The sequence below is a fragment of the Crassostrea angulata genome, chromosome 6 (assembly GCF_025612915.1).
Source record: "Crassostrea angulata isolate pt1a10 chromosome 6, ASM2561291v2, whole genome shotgun sequence".
Lineage (NCBI taxonomy): Eukaryota > Metazoa > Mollusca > Bivalvia > Ostreida > Ostreidae > Magallana > Magallana angulata.
Genome location: NC_069116.1, coordinates 7688722 through 7705473, shown reverse-complemented (window position 1 = coordinate 7705473; position 16752 = coordinate 7688722). Strand labels below are relative to the sequence as shown.

At 33.3% G+C, this 16752-nt stretch overlaps 1 protein-coding gene across 4 annotated transcripts in view; it reads left to right on the top strand.

Moving 5' to 3' along the window:
* LOC128189948 (uncharacterized) overlaps positions 1-16752 on the top strand; it is a 30667-nt gene that overhangs the window by 11599 nt on the left and 2316 nt on the right. The window contains exon 2 of one of the 4 annotated variants that reach the window (XM_052861777.1): positions 7864-8029. The exons of 1 other annotated variant lie outside the window; for it this stretch is intronic. In XM_052861777.1, coding sequence (XP_052717737.1) covers positions 8018-8029 — 12 coding nt within the window. In that variant the 5' untranslated portion in view covers positions 7864-8017. Of the gene's footprint in view, positions 1-7863; positions 8030-9346; positions 9658-16752 lie in introns of those variants that run through there. 2 more of the 4 variants (XM_052861780.1, XM_052861781.1) reach the window with 2 other exon arrangements.

Genomic DNA, 16752 nt, shown 5'->3' with positions numbered 1-16752 from the left:
ATTTAGAATATATATCAGGTTTTTATAAACTAAAAATGTACACTGTATATGTATATGAGTTAATCAGAAAAAAGGAAAAAAATCAACATATGTTGAAAAAAACGTATACGATATATATCAAGTTTTTATGAAATAAAGATACTACATATACAACGTACGTACATTTATACATGTATGTGTTAATCAGAAAAATGTGAAAAAATCCTTGCATTGATAATTTACATGTGATTTTTTTGGCCCACACATAACAAAGGGTTTCCTACCATCAGTTAAAGTCTGTGTCCATGTTAGAAACCCTTGTATACAACAGAGGGACTGTCTCCCTCGGAGGGTGGGCGTCTATAAACATATATATACATACATAATAAATATAAGCATAAATACATATTTAAAGGATAAATGCATATTCATAGTAAAAATGCAAAATTTTGAAAAAGTTTCTTTTCTTTCATTTGATGTAAAAAACATAGAACTGAACAATATGATAAAGTATTCTCTTTAATATACATTCTTAACGATTGACTTGTTTCCTCTAAGTTTTCAACTGTACAGAACATTTTATATTTGTAAATTCTGAATGCAATAAATGAGAGGAAGATATTATAAAGCTTTGTTGTTTCGTTATCATCAACAAAAAAAAAACAACAATGACATTTTTCCAAACAATAGTAAAATTTAAGCATTGGCTTGCCATATGCCAAACATGTTTTACATTCACACAATCAAAAATTAGATGCTGTGCATTTTCTATCTCGGTTCTACATATTTTGCATTTGTTGTTTACCCCTTTATTCCACTTACTAATTAACAGATTATTACTTAGTAAATTGTTTAGAAGTTTATAATTAAATTCTGCAATACTTTTATCTTTGACATTTTTAATTTTGTTGGAATATATTGATTTCCAAACTTCCTTATCTGGGATTTGGAAATCCCTACCAAGCTTTCCTTGTGAAATTGGACTTTGAAATTTGAGTTTTATAAGCTTCGAATAAAAACATTTAGTTTTGTATTCTTCGTCATTCTGTTGCATTTTGATATGGGGGATTTGAGAAAAATCATACATGAATTCAAATTTCTTCAACACTTTTTGTATTATTTTATACTCGCAGATCAAATTGCCTTTTTTGGTTAACCTATCAAATATATCTCTTGTACTTTTTAATTTACCGTTTTCTTTAAAGATGTCTTTAACATACAGTATTCCGCAATTAATCCATTCATCAAAACATATCGCTTTACCTTTAAAAGTAAATGAAGAATTCGACCAAATTAGTTGTAATAATCAAAGTACTGAGAGTACTGAAAGACGGGGTCTTGAAAGTTTGAATTTGTAATTGTCCTGGATTTCCTCGAATATGCTTCCAAAATTTATGAGTTTGCATTATTTGTTACAAAATGGTAATTCGGCTTTTTTGCAATTGTCTGATACTTTGTCTAAATTTTACTCTATCCCGGCCATCATAATTCTAGAAAATTGACACAACGGTATATTATGTAAAATAAGACCCCAAGGAAAAATTTTACAAATTACTACTAACCGGTAAAAAAAAAACAACTATATCAAAGTAGATAATTTTAATCATTAGATTTATTCAATTTTTGTGATCCAAGGGAAAATCCACAAGTCGGACGGTATCTGTAATAAAAGTTTAATGAAAACCCCGAAAACTCTAGATCTAAAACTGCTGAATTAACAAACAAAGTGAACATTTGTATACCGATAACAAACACAGGCACCTGACGTTAGAAATATTTTTTAACAATAAGATTCCAAGAACTTTGACAATAAAAAGACTTGTCACGGTCGCCATTTTGATTTTTAAGACTTACCTGACACGATTTTCTTCATTTGCGATTCATGCAAAATTAATAGGTAAAAATAAATCCGTTCGCCACTTACTACTTTTTTGTGTAAATTCGTGCATCACCTACACGAATTACGATACAACCGTTCCTTTCATTAAAAATCATACTCCGAAAATCAGAGACATAAATAACGGAGATTGTCAACTACGCCATTAGCGTGTTAATCTTACGGGACCAACTTTACTTTGAGCACTACAAGTGCAACAGCAATCTTGTATAAGTCATTAAATTTGAACCTGATAGTAAACATGAACACGGACCTGTAAATATTTTAAGCATGTTTTATTTATGAAATATTTACAAAAACTCTTTATTTAGTTTTTAAATAACTTTTTTAAAACTTATTGACTTTTCACAAAGTAACGGTAATGCATTACTTTACTCATGTAATGGTAATGTAATGCATCACTTCAAGAAAATTAAGTGATGATAATGGTAATTTAATGCCCTAATTCATAAAGTAATGGTAATGTACTGCATTATTTTACAATGTGATTCACCCTAAGCTAAGCCCGATTCCAACTAAGCCGGAAAACATGAACATTAACATTTAACTTGGTTCTTCAATCGATAAGATTGTATATATTATATGATGTATAAGTCTTCCAAAATTTATAATCTATTATACATTTTGCTTACAATGCATTGTTTAAAATTTAAATTCAGTTTAATCAACTAAAGAGCCAACGAACAAGAAGGCAAATTCAGTTTTTTATTTTCTTTGTACGAACAGCAGTCATACCGCAAGTAGACTGGAAGCCAATGAAACACCTATTTAATTTGTAAAACATCTGTGTGTAACACCTATTTAATTTGTAAATCATCTGTGTATAAGCCGTCCCGGTTTTAACTTCGGCTTGCGCATGAAGTTTGGTAGTATTAAGGTGAAAAATAAAATTCACAACTTTTCAAAAATGGCACATTGCGTTTGGGAACTTTAATTTCGATCCTACCATCAACCTCTTTAAATGAGCTCGTGCACCAACTGAATCGTCAACGGCGCTGTGCATTCAGTTACGTAACTCATTCCACATTTGAACCCGAGCAAGAATATTTTGATCAATAAAACTATTTGTTTATTTTCTAAATAGAATTTTGTTTATACACAGAGGACTTAAAAAGATTTGATGCGTGTTTTTATAATACATATTTACTGAAATGCATGAAAACTTTCTGCACTATTTTCTAACGCGTAGACTCAATTCATGTGTTCTACGCGTGCCTTCCGGTTTGAGACTTCTGCTGACAGTAAACCAATCGACGGGGTCACGTGAGCCCGTCTAAAAACGATTCGGTATTTATTGATCTGTCATTATTTTGCTTTAATTCTTTACATAGATTAAAACAGGTAAAAACTTTCTTATAAATTTCTGGAAAGTTTTTTAGTATACCATAATTTTCAGTCGATATTTCTGTTGTGGTTATTAAATAGTTTATATTGATATTCAGCGCAATACAGAGACTATCTATATATATTTTTTACAACATGATTTAATGTAAGTAGGCGGGCAATCCACGTTGCCTGTATAGCCTTTAATTTAGAGTCTATGTCGGTAATGCCTATACCCCCATCCATAATATCACCTATCATTGTATTTCGTTTGATTCTGTCTGTTTTATTCCATACGAAATTGTATATTAATCTATATATATCATTCACATAATTTCTTCCGGGAAGTTCTAAAATACTGGAAACATATATAAGTTTAGGTAAGGCAAGAGAATTAACTACAGTAACTTTGCCGAATAATGTTAATTTTCTCTTTTTGCCACGATTCAAACAAAATTTCAATATCGTGGTAAATCTTCATCCAGTTTTTATTATAACACTCGATTTTGTCGTGTCCTAAAAAAATACCTAAGCATTTTACAGCCTGTTTACCTACTTAATACCTTTTAGATTTTCGAACTGGTCTTTTAAATTTCCTAACAATATGCATTCCGTTTTTGATAGGTTTATCTTTGAACCAGCTAATTTGCAAAATTTATCTATGGTGTCAATAGCATGTTTCATGGATTCTATATCTCCTAAAGTAACTGTCATATCGTCCGCGTGCTGTACATTTTTTATTTCATCTTCTAAATTTTTCGAGGTAAATCCATGTATTAAATTATTTTCTTTAATTTTACTTGATAAAATTTCCGCAACTAATAAATATAATATAGCAGAAATCGGACACCCTTGTCTTATACCTCTATTCATTGCGCATGTTTTTGAAATCCATGGGTTTTCATAAAGGATTTTTATCCATTTTATAAAATCTGGTCCGAAATTAGATTTTTTCAAAGTTTTAAAAAGAAAATTCCATTCAACTGAGTCGAAAGCTTTTTCAAAGTCTAGGAATAGTAATATACCGTTTTGATTATTATTTTCACAATATTCGAAAATATCAAGTATAAGCCTTGCGTTGCTTCCAATATATCTTCCTTTTATATATGCTGTTTGTTCATTTCCTATATAGTTATCAATAACTTTTTGCAGACGGCGAGCAAATATAAAGGCAATTATTTTGTAATCAGTATTAGTGAGACTAATTGGTCTATAGTTTTTAAGCTGTGACCGTTCTCCTTTTTTGTAGTTAAAGATAATACAGCAAGTCGTTGTGAAAATGTCATTTCGTCTAAACTGAATATTTCTTTATGCATGTTATGAAAGAGTATTGATATTTTATCCCAGAAAAGTTCATAATGTGATCTAAATATTTTGAATTTCTACAGATTGCAGTGTTTTAGCAAAATCAACCAGGGATGGATCACATTAAATAATTTGTTTGTATTTTCTGAAAAAAGAATTTCTCCTACACCGGCTTGCCCGGGTGAGGTTAAACAGAATTTACATTGGATAGCCTCACAAGAATGATTCAAAAAGAAAAACCGTTACCTTAACCAAATAATTGCTTAGTAGGAACCCAGTGTAATATTATATTCATTTGTATCAAAGTCAATATGGTTTTTCTCTGCTCGCGCATGCTTTTGTGCCATACTAGAAATATCTTGCCAAACTGGTGGTTTAATGTTTTGACCATTTGAGTCATTCAACAGTGAACCAGTTTATTGAGACATATCATTTGGCATTGAATGCTTATACTTGGATGTCGTCGGTTCTGTGACACACCAAGCTGTGCAGACAAATTGAATACCGCGTGTTGGCGCGGTATGATAATTTGTCTGCACCGTATTAGGCATATTAAAGCTGACATGAATTCATAAAAGCATATGGTCGCCATATTACTTTCGATCGCTCCTCTACTGCCACTTGGGTATATATACCGGTTGAGAAAGTTACGGTCGGTTGCTTTCCGATCGAGGCATTCAGGTTGCACGGACTTCTAAATGCATATCATTGTAGTAAAATGTTTGTAATAAAAGAATAAAGGAAACAACAATCAATGAAATACAAAAAAATATTTATTCTTTGAAAGTATTTCGCAGGTATCCAATTTATTTGTGCACTGACAGTGCTGCCTTACTTCGCATGCACATCGAACACGTGTATCGTTCATACAGAGTGCATAACAACTGCATCTTTTTGAAAACCCCAGCGGCACTACATCCAACACAGTAGCTAAATGATAGTAAATCCAAGAAAGTAACAACGTAACATCCATTCCTGCAAAAACGCTCCGTTTCTAAAATCCATGGCACCCCTGCGAATGTTATTGTCATTGAAATTTTAGACCACGTGGTTTTATTTGACCCTTTCAGTTTCGCAGTAACAATCCAATCGTAACTACTCGGCCATTTCCGTCACGCAAATAACCTCGTATGTGTATCGATGCCATGTTCGAACTACTTTCAGTAGTCAAGTGTAAAAAAAATGGTGTCCTCACATCAGTGCGTATCGATTTAATGCAATCACTACGCTCCATCGGTATCCGAGTCTTTTTATCGGTTACGGAAAAGGGCGAGCGTGATCCGAATGAGTAACAATCGTGCCTCGTGTTTATAGTCTATTTCACAGAATCTAGGTTCTTGTAGTCAATTATAAAATCTAGAGGTTTATTGATTTAAACTTTATCTTCATTAATTGGTGAATAAAATGTGGACTAGAAATAAATGTGACAATACAAAAATTAGTTTTTGTCTGCTGTTGCAACAACTAACATGCTTAAAAGAGATCCCTTCTGAGGATTAATTTTCGATCCGCGCCTGACCTAGTAATAACATCAATAGTGAAATAGACTATACTATTTTATGCAGAATGTTCTTTGAAAATGGCTCGATATACTAAGTTTTTATGCAAAACAGACACCCATTATTTTTTTTTTAAACTTGGTATTGCACTATACAAGCATCAAACATGGCTACGTTTTTATTAAGCAACCCAATGTTTATATTTTCAATCATTCTACACGTGTTTGAACACGAACGATAACTCTTCGAGCACCTCTGGATTTATTACGTACTTACATGTAGCAACGATAAAGAAAACATTCCGAACACATTCGCAGGGGTGCATGGGATCATTGACATTGCTCGATCTGCCACAGTGTGTAGTTTGCGCATGTGCGATGTTATAACATACACAGGAATACGGTCCACAATTATCGAGGAATTTTGTAAGTATCTGCGCCTGGATTTCAGTCTGTCTTGTTTCGTCGTTTATTGGATATATCTTGCCAGTGTGGTGGTTGTCATATAATTTTTCTTCAAAACGCTTTTCTATGTGTCATTTCGTCCAAGGTAACGTGTTTGGGTGTATGAAATTCCTGAATGCGGTGAAGCATGAATAGTCCTCTCGGCCTTATATAGGGGGGTGTAGCGATGACCAGAACAATAGAAATATACAACTAATATGGCGGCAGTCGGAGATAAAAAGGAGATAATGCGTATTTATGAATTCATGTCAGCTTTAAAATATTATTTAGTTAGCTTCCGTGACAAAAAATATAGTGCCAGAAACTTTGTGGAGTAAAATCTTTTTTATTAAGGAGTGTGTGTGTGTGTGTGTGTGTGTGTGTGTGTGTGTGTGTGTGTGTGTGTGTGTGTATATATATATATATATATATATATATATATATATATATATATATATATATATATATATATATATATGTGTGTGTGTGTGTGTGTGTGTGTGTGTGTGTGTGTGTGTGTGTGTGTGTGTGTGTGTTTGTGTAAAATATATATATTTTATGTATGTGTATATATATATATACTATTGATTGTTTTTCAAAAGTACATATCAAATTGGTTATGTAAGATTGAAAGTTTTATTTAATCTTACAAAAATAGATATACTCAAAACACGTGAAGACGGTTGTATCTGTGCAGGAATTAGCAAAGTGTATTCACAGAAAATAGAACGTCGCAGATTTCCAATGCAAACATGAGGGGAAATATACACCGAATATAAACATAGTACATTGTATTGTGAAGAATATCGATAATGGTAATATTACATTTTGCTAGTAAATTGTTATGAGAAAAGGGGGAATACATAATGTAAATATTCTGGTTTAAAAAATTACTTTTTGAAACGTGTTTTGAAGGCGTTTTGATTAGACCGCCTTAACAATTCTTAAGACACACTTCTTTTTTAAAAATATATGTACTAATTTTCTTTATTTTGATCTATTTACATGCATTCATCTCTCTAGAATTTTTTCTATATATATGTACTTGTGCGGAGGCTAGCTGTTTTCATTTTGCATATATTTTGATCAATAAACCAATATTATTTTCTTTTTTACTTTGCACCCACGGCAATATGAAAATACTAGTAAAAGGTTGTGCAAATTCGCAAATAGTGGTGGACCAATATATAGGCTCTTGCCATGTTATTTGGCTGTTTTAAGATTATGACAGATCTTAAGAGAATCATAAAATATGGCTGTTTTGTGAAACGGCTATGATGAAATTTTGGTCTTAAGATAGATATCTGTCGTAAGATAGTTTTGTGAAACGGCCCCAGCGTTGACAACACGAAAAATATCAGCAATTTCCTGTACCACCAATAAAATATCAGTAAAATATATCTTTTTTAAATTTCAGAACAGCAGCAACTTGCGATCAACACATTAAAGTTCATGTTTATGCACTGAATAGGTAATAAGTAGTGCGTGTTCTGCTAAGTGAAGCGAAAAGAAAACTAATGCCGTGGCTTGGATAGTTGGGTTGTGCATGGACCAAAATTGTAGTGGAATATATGCATTTCTCGGTATGCAGTCATTCATTGTAAAATCTAATTTGATCTCAAACGCTTTAATAACTCTGTTTGGTTAGGCGAAGTTATATACTATTTTCTCAAAGCTATATTGTTGGAAAGAAGGCCCAATTGCTGTCGGTTTGATAAGCTATATAATGTTGAAATTCTTGACAAAGGCGAAAACATTGATTGTATTAAATGGAATACTAGGCTATTCATTGCAACTAAATATCGCAATGTTCTGATGAAAAATAAATTTGTAAAGACTGAAGCTGACTATGTGGTGGATCAATGCATGTATACGTTAACCAATCACCAACAAGATCTGCTCTACTGATTTGATTTAAACATATATGTATTCTATTTTATTACACTTTAATGTTAAATACTGAAATCTGATTGGTTTAGACCCAGTTGGTATTCCGTTCTGTTACCCTCAGCGTTAGCAACACACTTGGCAACGGGTAACACAACAAATTGTAACATTCGCATAAATTATGCGCGTACGGTCCGACGTAGAATTCACGTCATTTCTATATAAAAGCAGTAATATTTTCTCTAGAATTAAGACATTCGGTATAATGAAATAAAAAGTGCCTGTGTGGGAGGGTAACAGTTGAAATTGACACCCCTTGCACCACCGTCAACCTCCGCTTTGCATCGGTTGACAATAGTTTTCTCGAGGTGTCAATTATCAATTTATTATTTTTAGGTTGATTTTCTTTAATATTATGTAACTATATGCTGTCATTAGACAAGTGTTTGCCCCTAAATAACACTGTTTTGTACCAGTTTAATTAAAATAGAAGGCCACATTCAATTTAATACATTTGAAAATTATAATTTTCATAACTGAAGGATGAGATCCCTTCCCATGTGATAATACCAAGAGCAGTACTTTATAATTGTGTGCAATTTGGGGTTGAACTATTTGCAGTGAATTTTCAGTCAATCAATAATCTTAACATTTTATGTCATAGAAAGTATAATGGTCTATATAATTATTACAAACAAAATTAAAAATTAAATTATGCCCCCTCCCCGTGGCGGTTGCCGGTTTTAGATTTGCTTCTGTGTGCCTACATGTACATCATCCTGTGCACAGATTTAGAGAAGGGGTGGGAGTGAGGGGTCCAGACCCCCCCCCCCCTCCCCATGAAAATTCATTTATTACCAAAAATACACCTTGGACCCCAATGCTCTTACAGACATGTAAACGCTCTAAACCATTGCGCTTCAATTTGAGGTAACATTATTTGGGGGGTAAATATTTAATTAATATTTAATATACTTTATTGTTTATCTCAATAGGAAGTATACATCACAATATGCAGGTGGCCTGCACCACCTTAAAGCTGTTATTTACCTAATAAAATAGTGCAAGTGGATTTGAAGAATAGGTCATAAAAATACATGCATGTTACAAATGAATGATCTTTGTCTGAAGTTACCTACACAACACAGGTCTGCAGGTCTCATTAACGGGTACTAGTTTTACCCAGCTCTTCAATAGATGGGTTCACGTGTATGTACATACATGTAGGTGTTTTCCATATGCAGAAAAGGATTACTTAAGATCAGCTAAAGGAATTCATTGTTATGTTTTAATTGGATTATCATTATGATGTTGACCAATATAGGTAAGCATAATACATGTAGTAGCACAATATAATGAGATGCCAGCATACTTAAGTTCTACTTTCACTTTCTAAATGTGATCTCCCTTTGATAGCATACTGTATCACCATCTTTGAATATTTAAATAAGCTTATCATCGTTACCTATCCTATCGCATTTGTAAAGTTTCTGTCATTTTAATTGCAAAGGTTATTTTTTTCATTTGTCAGACTTGCACTATTGAGTTGACCCCATATTGACCCTGTATAAACAGTTTCGTATTAAGTTTGTGTATTACATGTAAGTAATTGTAGACACTAATCATTTTTATATGAGTTATAATAGGAAGGAAGGAGTATTTCTTTCTTAATTAATGTATATAATGCATTAAATACAATGTAGGTCATGACCTTATGGGACTGTTCTGACCCCACGAAACAGGAAAATACAAAATATCTTCTGATGTCATTATGATGCATCAAATGGTGTGAAGTACATTAATCATTAATGACCCCCAGGTGTTGTCTTTAACCTCCCCCCCCCCCCCCCCCCCCCCCCGCCTTTATGAAATAGGAAATGATGATACACAGCATATTTTGTTAACTTCTGAGATTTGAGATCCTCATCCCTAAACCATATAATTTATTTTTGCTCTTTGTGTGATTGTGTGTAAAATTGTATATTAGATTATGCCCCCTTAGAGAGTCATTCTGACATTCTAGAACTAGAAATAATAAAGTATTTTATCTTATTCATATGTAGTGTTTGATCCATGTGGGTATAATTCCTAGCCTAATGATGACACTGCTTTGTTTAGGAAACTTTACAATTGCCCCAAATAGGCGAATACACATGCATATAACATTTTGTTTATAAATCTTAAAAATTGAATTAAGCAATTTCCAAAATGGTAATGTGCATCAGGAGAGAAAAAGCAGTCAAGAAATGATTTAAAATTTGCTACTGTACACATGTAAGAATATATTAAGAAGACTGAATCTTTAGAACCAGGTTAGATGGGGGGGGGGGGGGTGAATGTGGAGTATAAACATTTATAATTTGAATCATTTATTGTTATTATAATTTTAACTTGTCAATGAATACTTGTTATTGATCCCAAGGTAGAAATATGACCTTTGATCATATCTCAATAGATCATTTGTCAATTATGCAAGGTGTAATGTAATTTTTTTTTTAAGAATAACATTTTTTACCTGGTTATAAAAGTTTTTAGACACCCAAATTATATTTGTATTTTAATAGATCATTCGACAATTAAAGGGGGGGGGGGGAGAACAGTTTATATTTGAGTTTGTTTGGGGTGGAGGTTCCAAGTTATATATTTGACAATTTTTTAATGTAATTTAAAATAAGACTAAGCCATACTACAGTCATGAACATGAATAGTATAGAACACAACACAAAATAATACATGTATATATACATAGGAAGTATTACAAAACATAGATGACTGATCTATATCTGGGCTCTTAAATTGAATCATATATCATGTACATTTATATTATTGTTTCTTTGTTCAATTTAAGGCATTTCAGATGGTATGTAGGTCATGGTCCCAAGTGCTCTTCCTAAATTATCAAATATCATAATAACCATTGAGATCCCCACCTTAATCCAAAGATATTATTCCTCCTTAGGTCATGGCACATCAGATCATTATGGCATGTAAGTCATGACCCTAAGGGGTCATCCTGACCCCCTTAGAATCAGAAATTGTCAATTATCTTTTAATTATTGATGTTTGATGATCCTATATCTTTTAATCTTTATTACTAAGTCTCCCGAATGAAATTTGGAGACTTAATTATTGTATTTGTACAGTTCTTAATACATGTATTATTATATCAGTATTCTTCATCTTCTTCTTTTTTTTCTTTCCCGTTCTGAACTTGTTTCTCTGAGATGGCTGAACAGAATTGTACAAAACTCTAGGATATGATAGGCCTTCATATGTAGATGTGCACCCTGGTTTGATTTAACTCATTTTGGGTTAGACAACCACTTTTCCGGGGGTGGGGGGGGGGGGTGAATGTGGAGTATAAACATTTATAATTTGAATCATTTATTGTTATTATAATTTTAACTTGTCAATGAATACTTGTTATTGATCCCAAGGTAGAAATATGACCTTTGATCATATCTCAAAAGATCATTTGTCAATTATGCAAGGTGTAATGTAATTTTTTTTTTAAGAATAACATTTTTTACCTGGTTATAAAAGTTTTTAGACACCCAAATTATATTTGTATTTTAATAGATCATTCGACAATTAAAGGGGGGGGGGAGAACAGTTTATATTTGAGTTTGTTTGGGGTGGAGGTTCCAAGTTATATATTTGACAATTTTTTAATGTAATTTAAAATAAGACTAAGCCATACTACAGTCATGAACATGAATAGTATAGAACACAACACAAAATAATACATGTATATATACATAGGAAGTATTACAAAACATAGATGACTGATCTATATCTGGGCTCTTAAATTGAATCATATATCATGTACATTTATATTATTGTTTCTTTGTTCAATTTAAGGCATTTCAGATGGTATGTAGGTCATGGTCCCAAGTGCTCTTCCTAAATTATCAAATATCATAATAACCATTGAGATCCCCACCTTAATCCAAAGATATTATTCCTCCTTAGGTCATGGCACATCAGATCATTATGGCATGTAAGTCATGACCCTAAGGGGTCATCCTGACCCCCTTAGAATCAGAAATTGTCAATTATCTTTTAATTATTGATGTTTGATGATCCTATCTCTTTTAATCTTTATTACTAAGTCTCCCGAATGAAATTTGGAGACTTAATTATTGTATTTGTACAGTTCTTAATACATGTATTATTATATCAGTATTCTTCATCTTCTTCTTTTTTTTCTTTCCCGTTCTGAACTTGTTTCTCTGAGATGGCTGAACAGAATTGTACAAAACTCTAGGATATGATAGGCCTTCATATGTAGATGTGCACCCTGGTTTGATTTAACTCATTTTGGGTTAGACAACCACTTTTCCGGGGGTGGGGGGGGGGGTGGGGGGTCAAAAGGGTGTGGGGTCTAACATTGAACCTTGTAGGAAGAATCGTAGACTCTTTTGTAAATGGTAACTTGAAAATGGACAAAGATAATAATATAGGGTGTTCATAATATTGACTGTTACTGGCAATATATAGGGTTTATTAGATCTGACCACTGGGGTCATCCCCACCCCCCAGGAATTTGAAATTACCATATATCTCAGAAACTGTTATAATCATGACCCCTAAACCATATACATTCATGTTTCTGATGTCAAGGGGCATCAAATGTTATGTAGGTCATGGGCCCTGTGGGTGGTCCTGACCCCCTCAAACAGCAAGTCCCTTAATATCTTCAAAACAATTGAGATCCCCACCCTTAAACCATATATATTCTTGTTCCTTGTGTCAAGGGGCATCAAACGGTATACATGTAGGTCATGGGCCCCAGGGATGGTCATGACCCCCCTCGAACAGGAAGTGCATGAATATCTCGAAAATGGTTGAGATCCCCACCCCTTGACCATATATATTCTTCATCCTTAAAGGGCATCAAAAGGTAAGTAGGTAATGGGCCTCAGGGTTAAATTTAATTTTTCAAAACCGTAATGCACATCTGTGGAACAGTTCCTATCATATCCCAAGATATGATGTGTCTATTCATTAAATCATAAAAGAAGTTCTAGGATCTATGTTTTTTTGAAGTGATAAACGTCAATTTTCTGCTACTTTTTGACTCCCTGGTTGAAATTTAAATTTTTAAAATCTTACTGCACATCTCTAGAACAGTCCCTATCATATCCCAAGATATGATGTGTCTATCCATTAAATCATAACAGGAGGTCTTGGATCTATGTTTTTTTTTTAGTGATAAACATCAATTTTCTGCTACTATTTGACTCCTGGATGAAATTTAAATTTATAAAACCTTATTGCACATCTATAGGACAGCCCCAATTATATCCCAGGAGATGACGTAGCTACTCCAAAAGTTGTAAGAGGAGTACTGGGAACCATACTTTTTTTTGCAAAAAAACGTCATTTTTTGTTGCCCACTGATCCCCTTCATAAAAAAAAATCTGGAACCTGATCACACTTCAATATGACACCCCCAATCATATTCTAGAAGATCATTTGGCTACTGCCCCAAAAAAATGACGTTTTTGAAACCAGTTTTTTTGTAAAAAAAGCATCATTTTTCAGCCATTAAATGACCCCCAGGACAAAATTGAAAATTCCGAAACCTTATTGCGCATCTATAGGATACCCTAAAACATATTTCAAGAGATGATTTGTCTACTGTTGAAAATGTAGGAGAAGTTCGAGGAAGAAGGTTTTTAGGTCACCTGAGTCACAAAATTGTGAAATTTATGGGCCCAGGGTCAGGGGTTCTGGCTCTAGGGTGGGGCCAATATGGCCATATAGTAAAAATGTATTAAATCTTAGAAGATCTTCTTCTCTACTCCCATATATATTTTTTTAAAACTAAATGCATGATTATGATGTCCATGAGGCCCTCTATCAAAATTGTGAAATTCATGACCCCTGGGTCAGGGGTTCAGGCTCTAGGATGGGGCCAATGTGGCCATATAGTAAAAAAGTATTAAATCTTAGAAAATCTTCTTCTCTTCTCCCATATATATTTGTTAAAAAACTAAATGCATGGTTATGATATCCATGAGGACCTCTACCAAAATTGTAAAATTCATGACCCCTTTGTTATGTGTTCAGGCTATAGGGTGGGGCCAATATGGCCATATAGTAAAACTGTTTTAAATCTTAAAAAATCTTCTTCTCTACTCCCACACATGTGAGCAATAAACTGAATACATGGTTATGATGTCCATGAGGGCCTCTACTAAAATTGTGAAATTCATGACCCCTTTGTTAGGTGTTCAGGCTCTAGGGTGGGGCCAATATGGCCATATAGTAAAACTGTTTTAAATCTTAAAAAATCTTCTTCTCTACTCCCACACATGTGAGCAAAAAACTGAATACATAGTTATGATGTCCTTGAGGGCCTCTACTAAAATTGTGAAATTCATGACCCCTTTGTTAGGTGTTCAGGCTCTAGGGTGGGGCCGATATGGCCATATAGTAAAAATGTTTTAAATCTTAAAAAATCTTCTTCTCTACTCCCACACATGTTGGCAATAAACTGAATACATGGTTATGATATCCACAATCTCCTTTACCTAAATTGTGAAATTCATGGCCCCTTGGTCAGGGGTTCAGGACATGAAGGGGGGGGGGGGCACAATATTGAAATATAGTGTTAATGCATATAATGTTTAAAAATTTTCTTCTCTATTCTCACACATCTGTATTAAAAAAAACTGACTAATAATTATGTTTACCAGGAAGTCCTCTACTGAAATTTAATTTTCATGTCCCCTCAAGGATGGGTTTTGACTCTAGGACAGGGCCAAAATGGATGTATAGATGTTAATGCATATACAACATTAAAAAATTATCTTCTTTACTCCCACACACCTGAAAGGAAAACTGAATTCATGATTTTGTTGACCAGATCTTAGTTTTTCACCAAAATTATAGGTTTCACAGTTCTATTTGAAATGTGGTCGTCATTACAAATTTATAATTTTTCTACTCCAGTATGAGACCTAATTAATTAGATGAATATATGAGGCTCCGTGACAAGTTTGTGTATGCTACTAAGGTTACCGTTAAGGCCAATTGGCCTCTTATTTGTGAAAAAACGTCATTTTTTACCAATTATTTGACCCCCAGGACTAACAGAGAATTTTTGAAACCTTTTTACAAAACAACATGATACCCCAAATCAAACTCCAAGAGGTCAGTTTGCTGGTTTATAAGATGTAAGAGCAGTTTGAGAAAGTAAAACATGACAGATGGACGGACGGACGGACGGAACGGGGTAACAACAATATACCCGAACTTTCTGTAGAAAGTGTGGGTATAATAATAAAATATTGATCTTTGCTAAATAAATGAAGATTCTAATACTTATTTCAAACAGTATGATCATGTTCACTATAGGCTGATAATGTGACAAGTGAGGAGCCTTAAACTTTATATTTTAAATAGCAGAAAGTCTATAACTACATTCATTTATAATTGAATACATAATTTTGAACTAAGTCGAGGCTGAGTGAATTTGACTGGAGTTTCTTTGGAGATTTTTTATAGCATCTTTAACGTCGTGGTGTCAATAACTGCTGTCAAGTGAGCAGACAAATTAAGTAACGCGCGTTATTATAGCATTGAATCATGATTTTTTGAAGTATACACTCTCATAACTGCAGCGGTGTGTGCATACAAATTGAGTAACACGCGTTAGCGCGTTATGAAAATTTGTATGCACACACCGCTGCAGTTATGAGAGTGTATACTTCCAAAAATCATGATTTAATGCTTATATTTACATTTTTTTAACTTCTTGCCTTGTCTGCAAATGTGATTCATACCTTAAAATTCCTTCTTATCCTAAGGGTAAGTTAATATTAATGGAAGAGCCACAGTAACAGCCATACGCGTGAACTTTGATTTTCGCTTGTGACGTTGCAGTTAACAGCGTTCAACGTTTGTTACGTCATAATAAAACTCGCCAATTTGACCTTTGACTACTTGTTGCATTTAGAGGCATTTGAAGATCACAGAATTTAATGGAAAAACACAGTAGAATGTAAATATGATAATTTGTCTGCTCAACTGACGGCAGTTACAATGTATTGACACGACGACGTAAAAAAAACTGAACTTTATTTATTTTACAACGATTGATAAACAAGTTCTACAACTTATATTAATATCTCTCGTTGGCACGGATGTTAGCGCGAGGGGGTCATTGGGGTCACGACGACGTCAAAAATCAATCATTTAATGCTTATATCTACATTCCCTTACTGATGAAATCAATCATTTACTTAAATAAATCAATACAAATTGAAGATGACGGATGAAGTAAATTAATAACAGCAAGAGCAGCGGTTTTATAAAATCGGTTTAAACTGGATATAACATAGACTTTTAAGTTGAGATCGATGAGAATGAAAATATAATCCATGAAAATAACTCTTGAAATTTTGCTTTT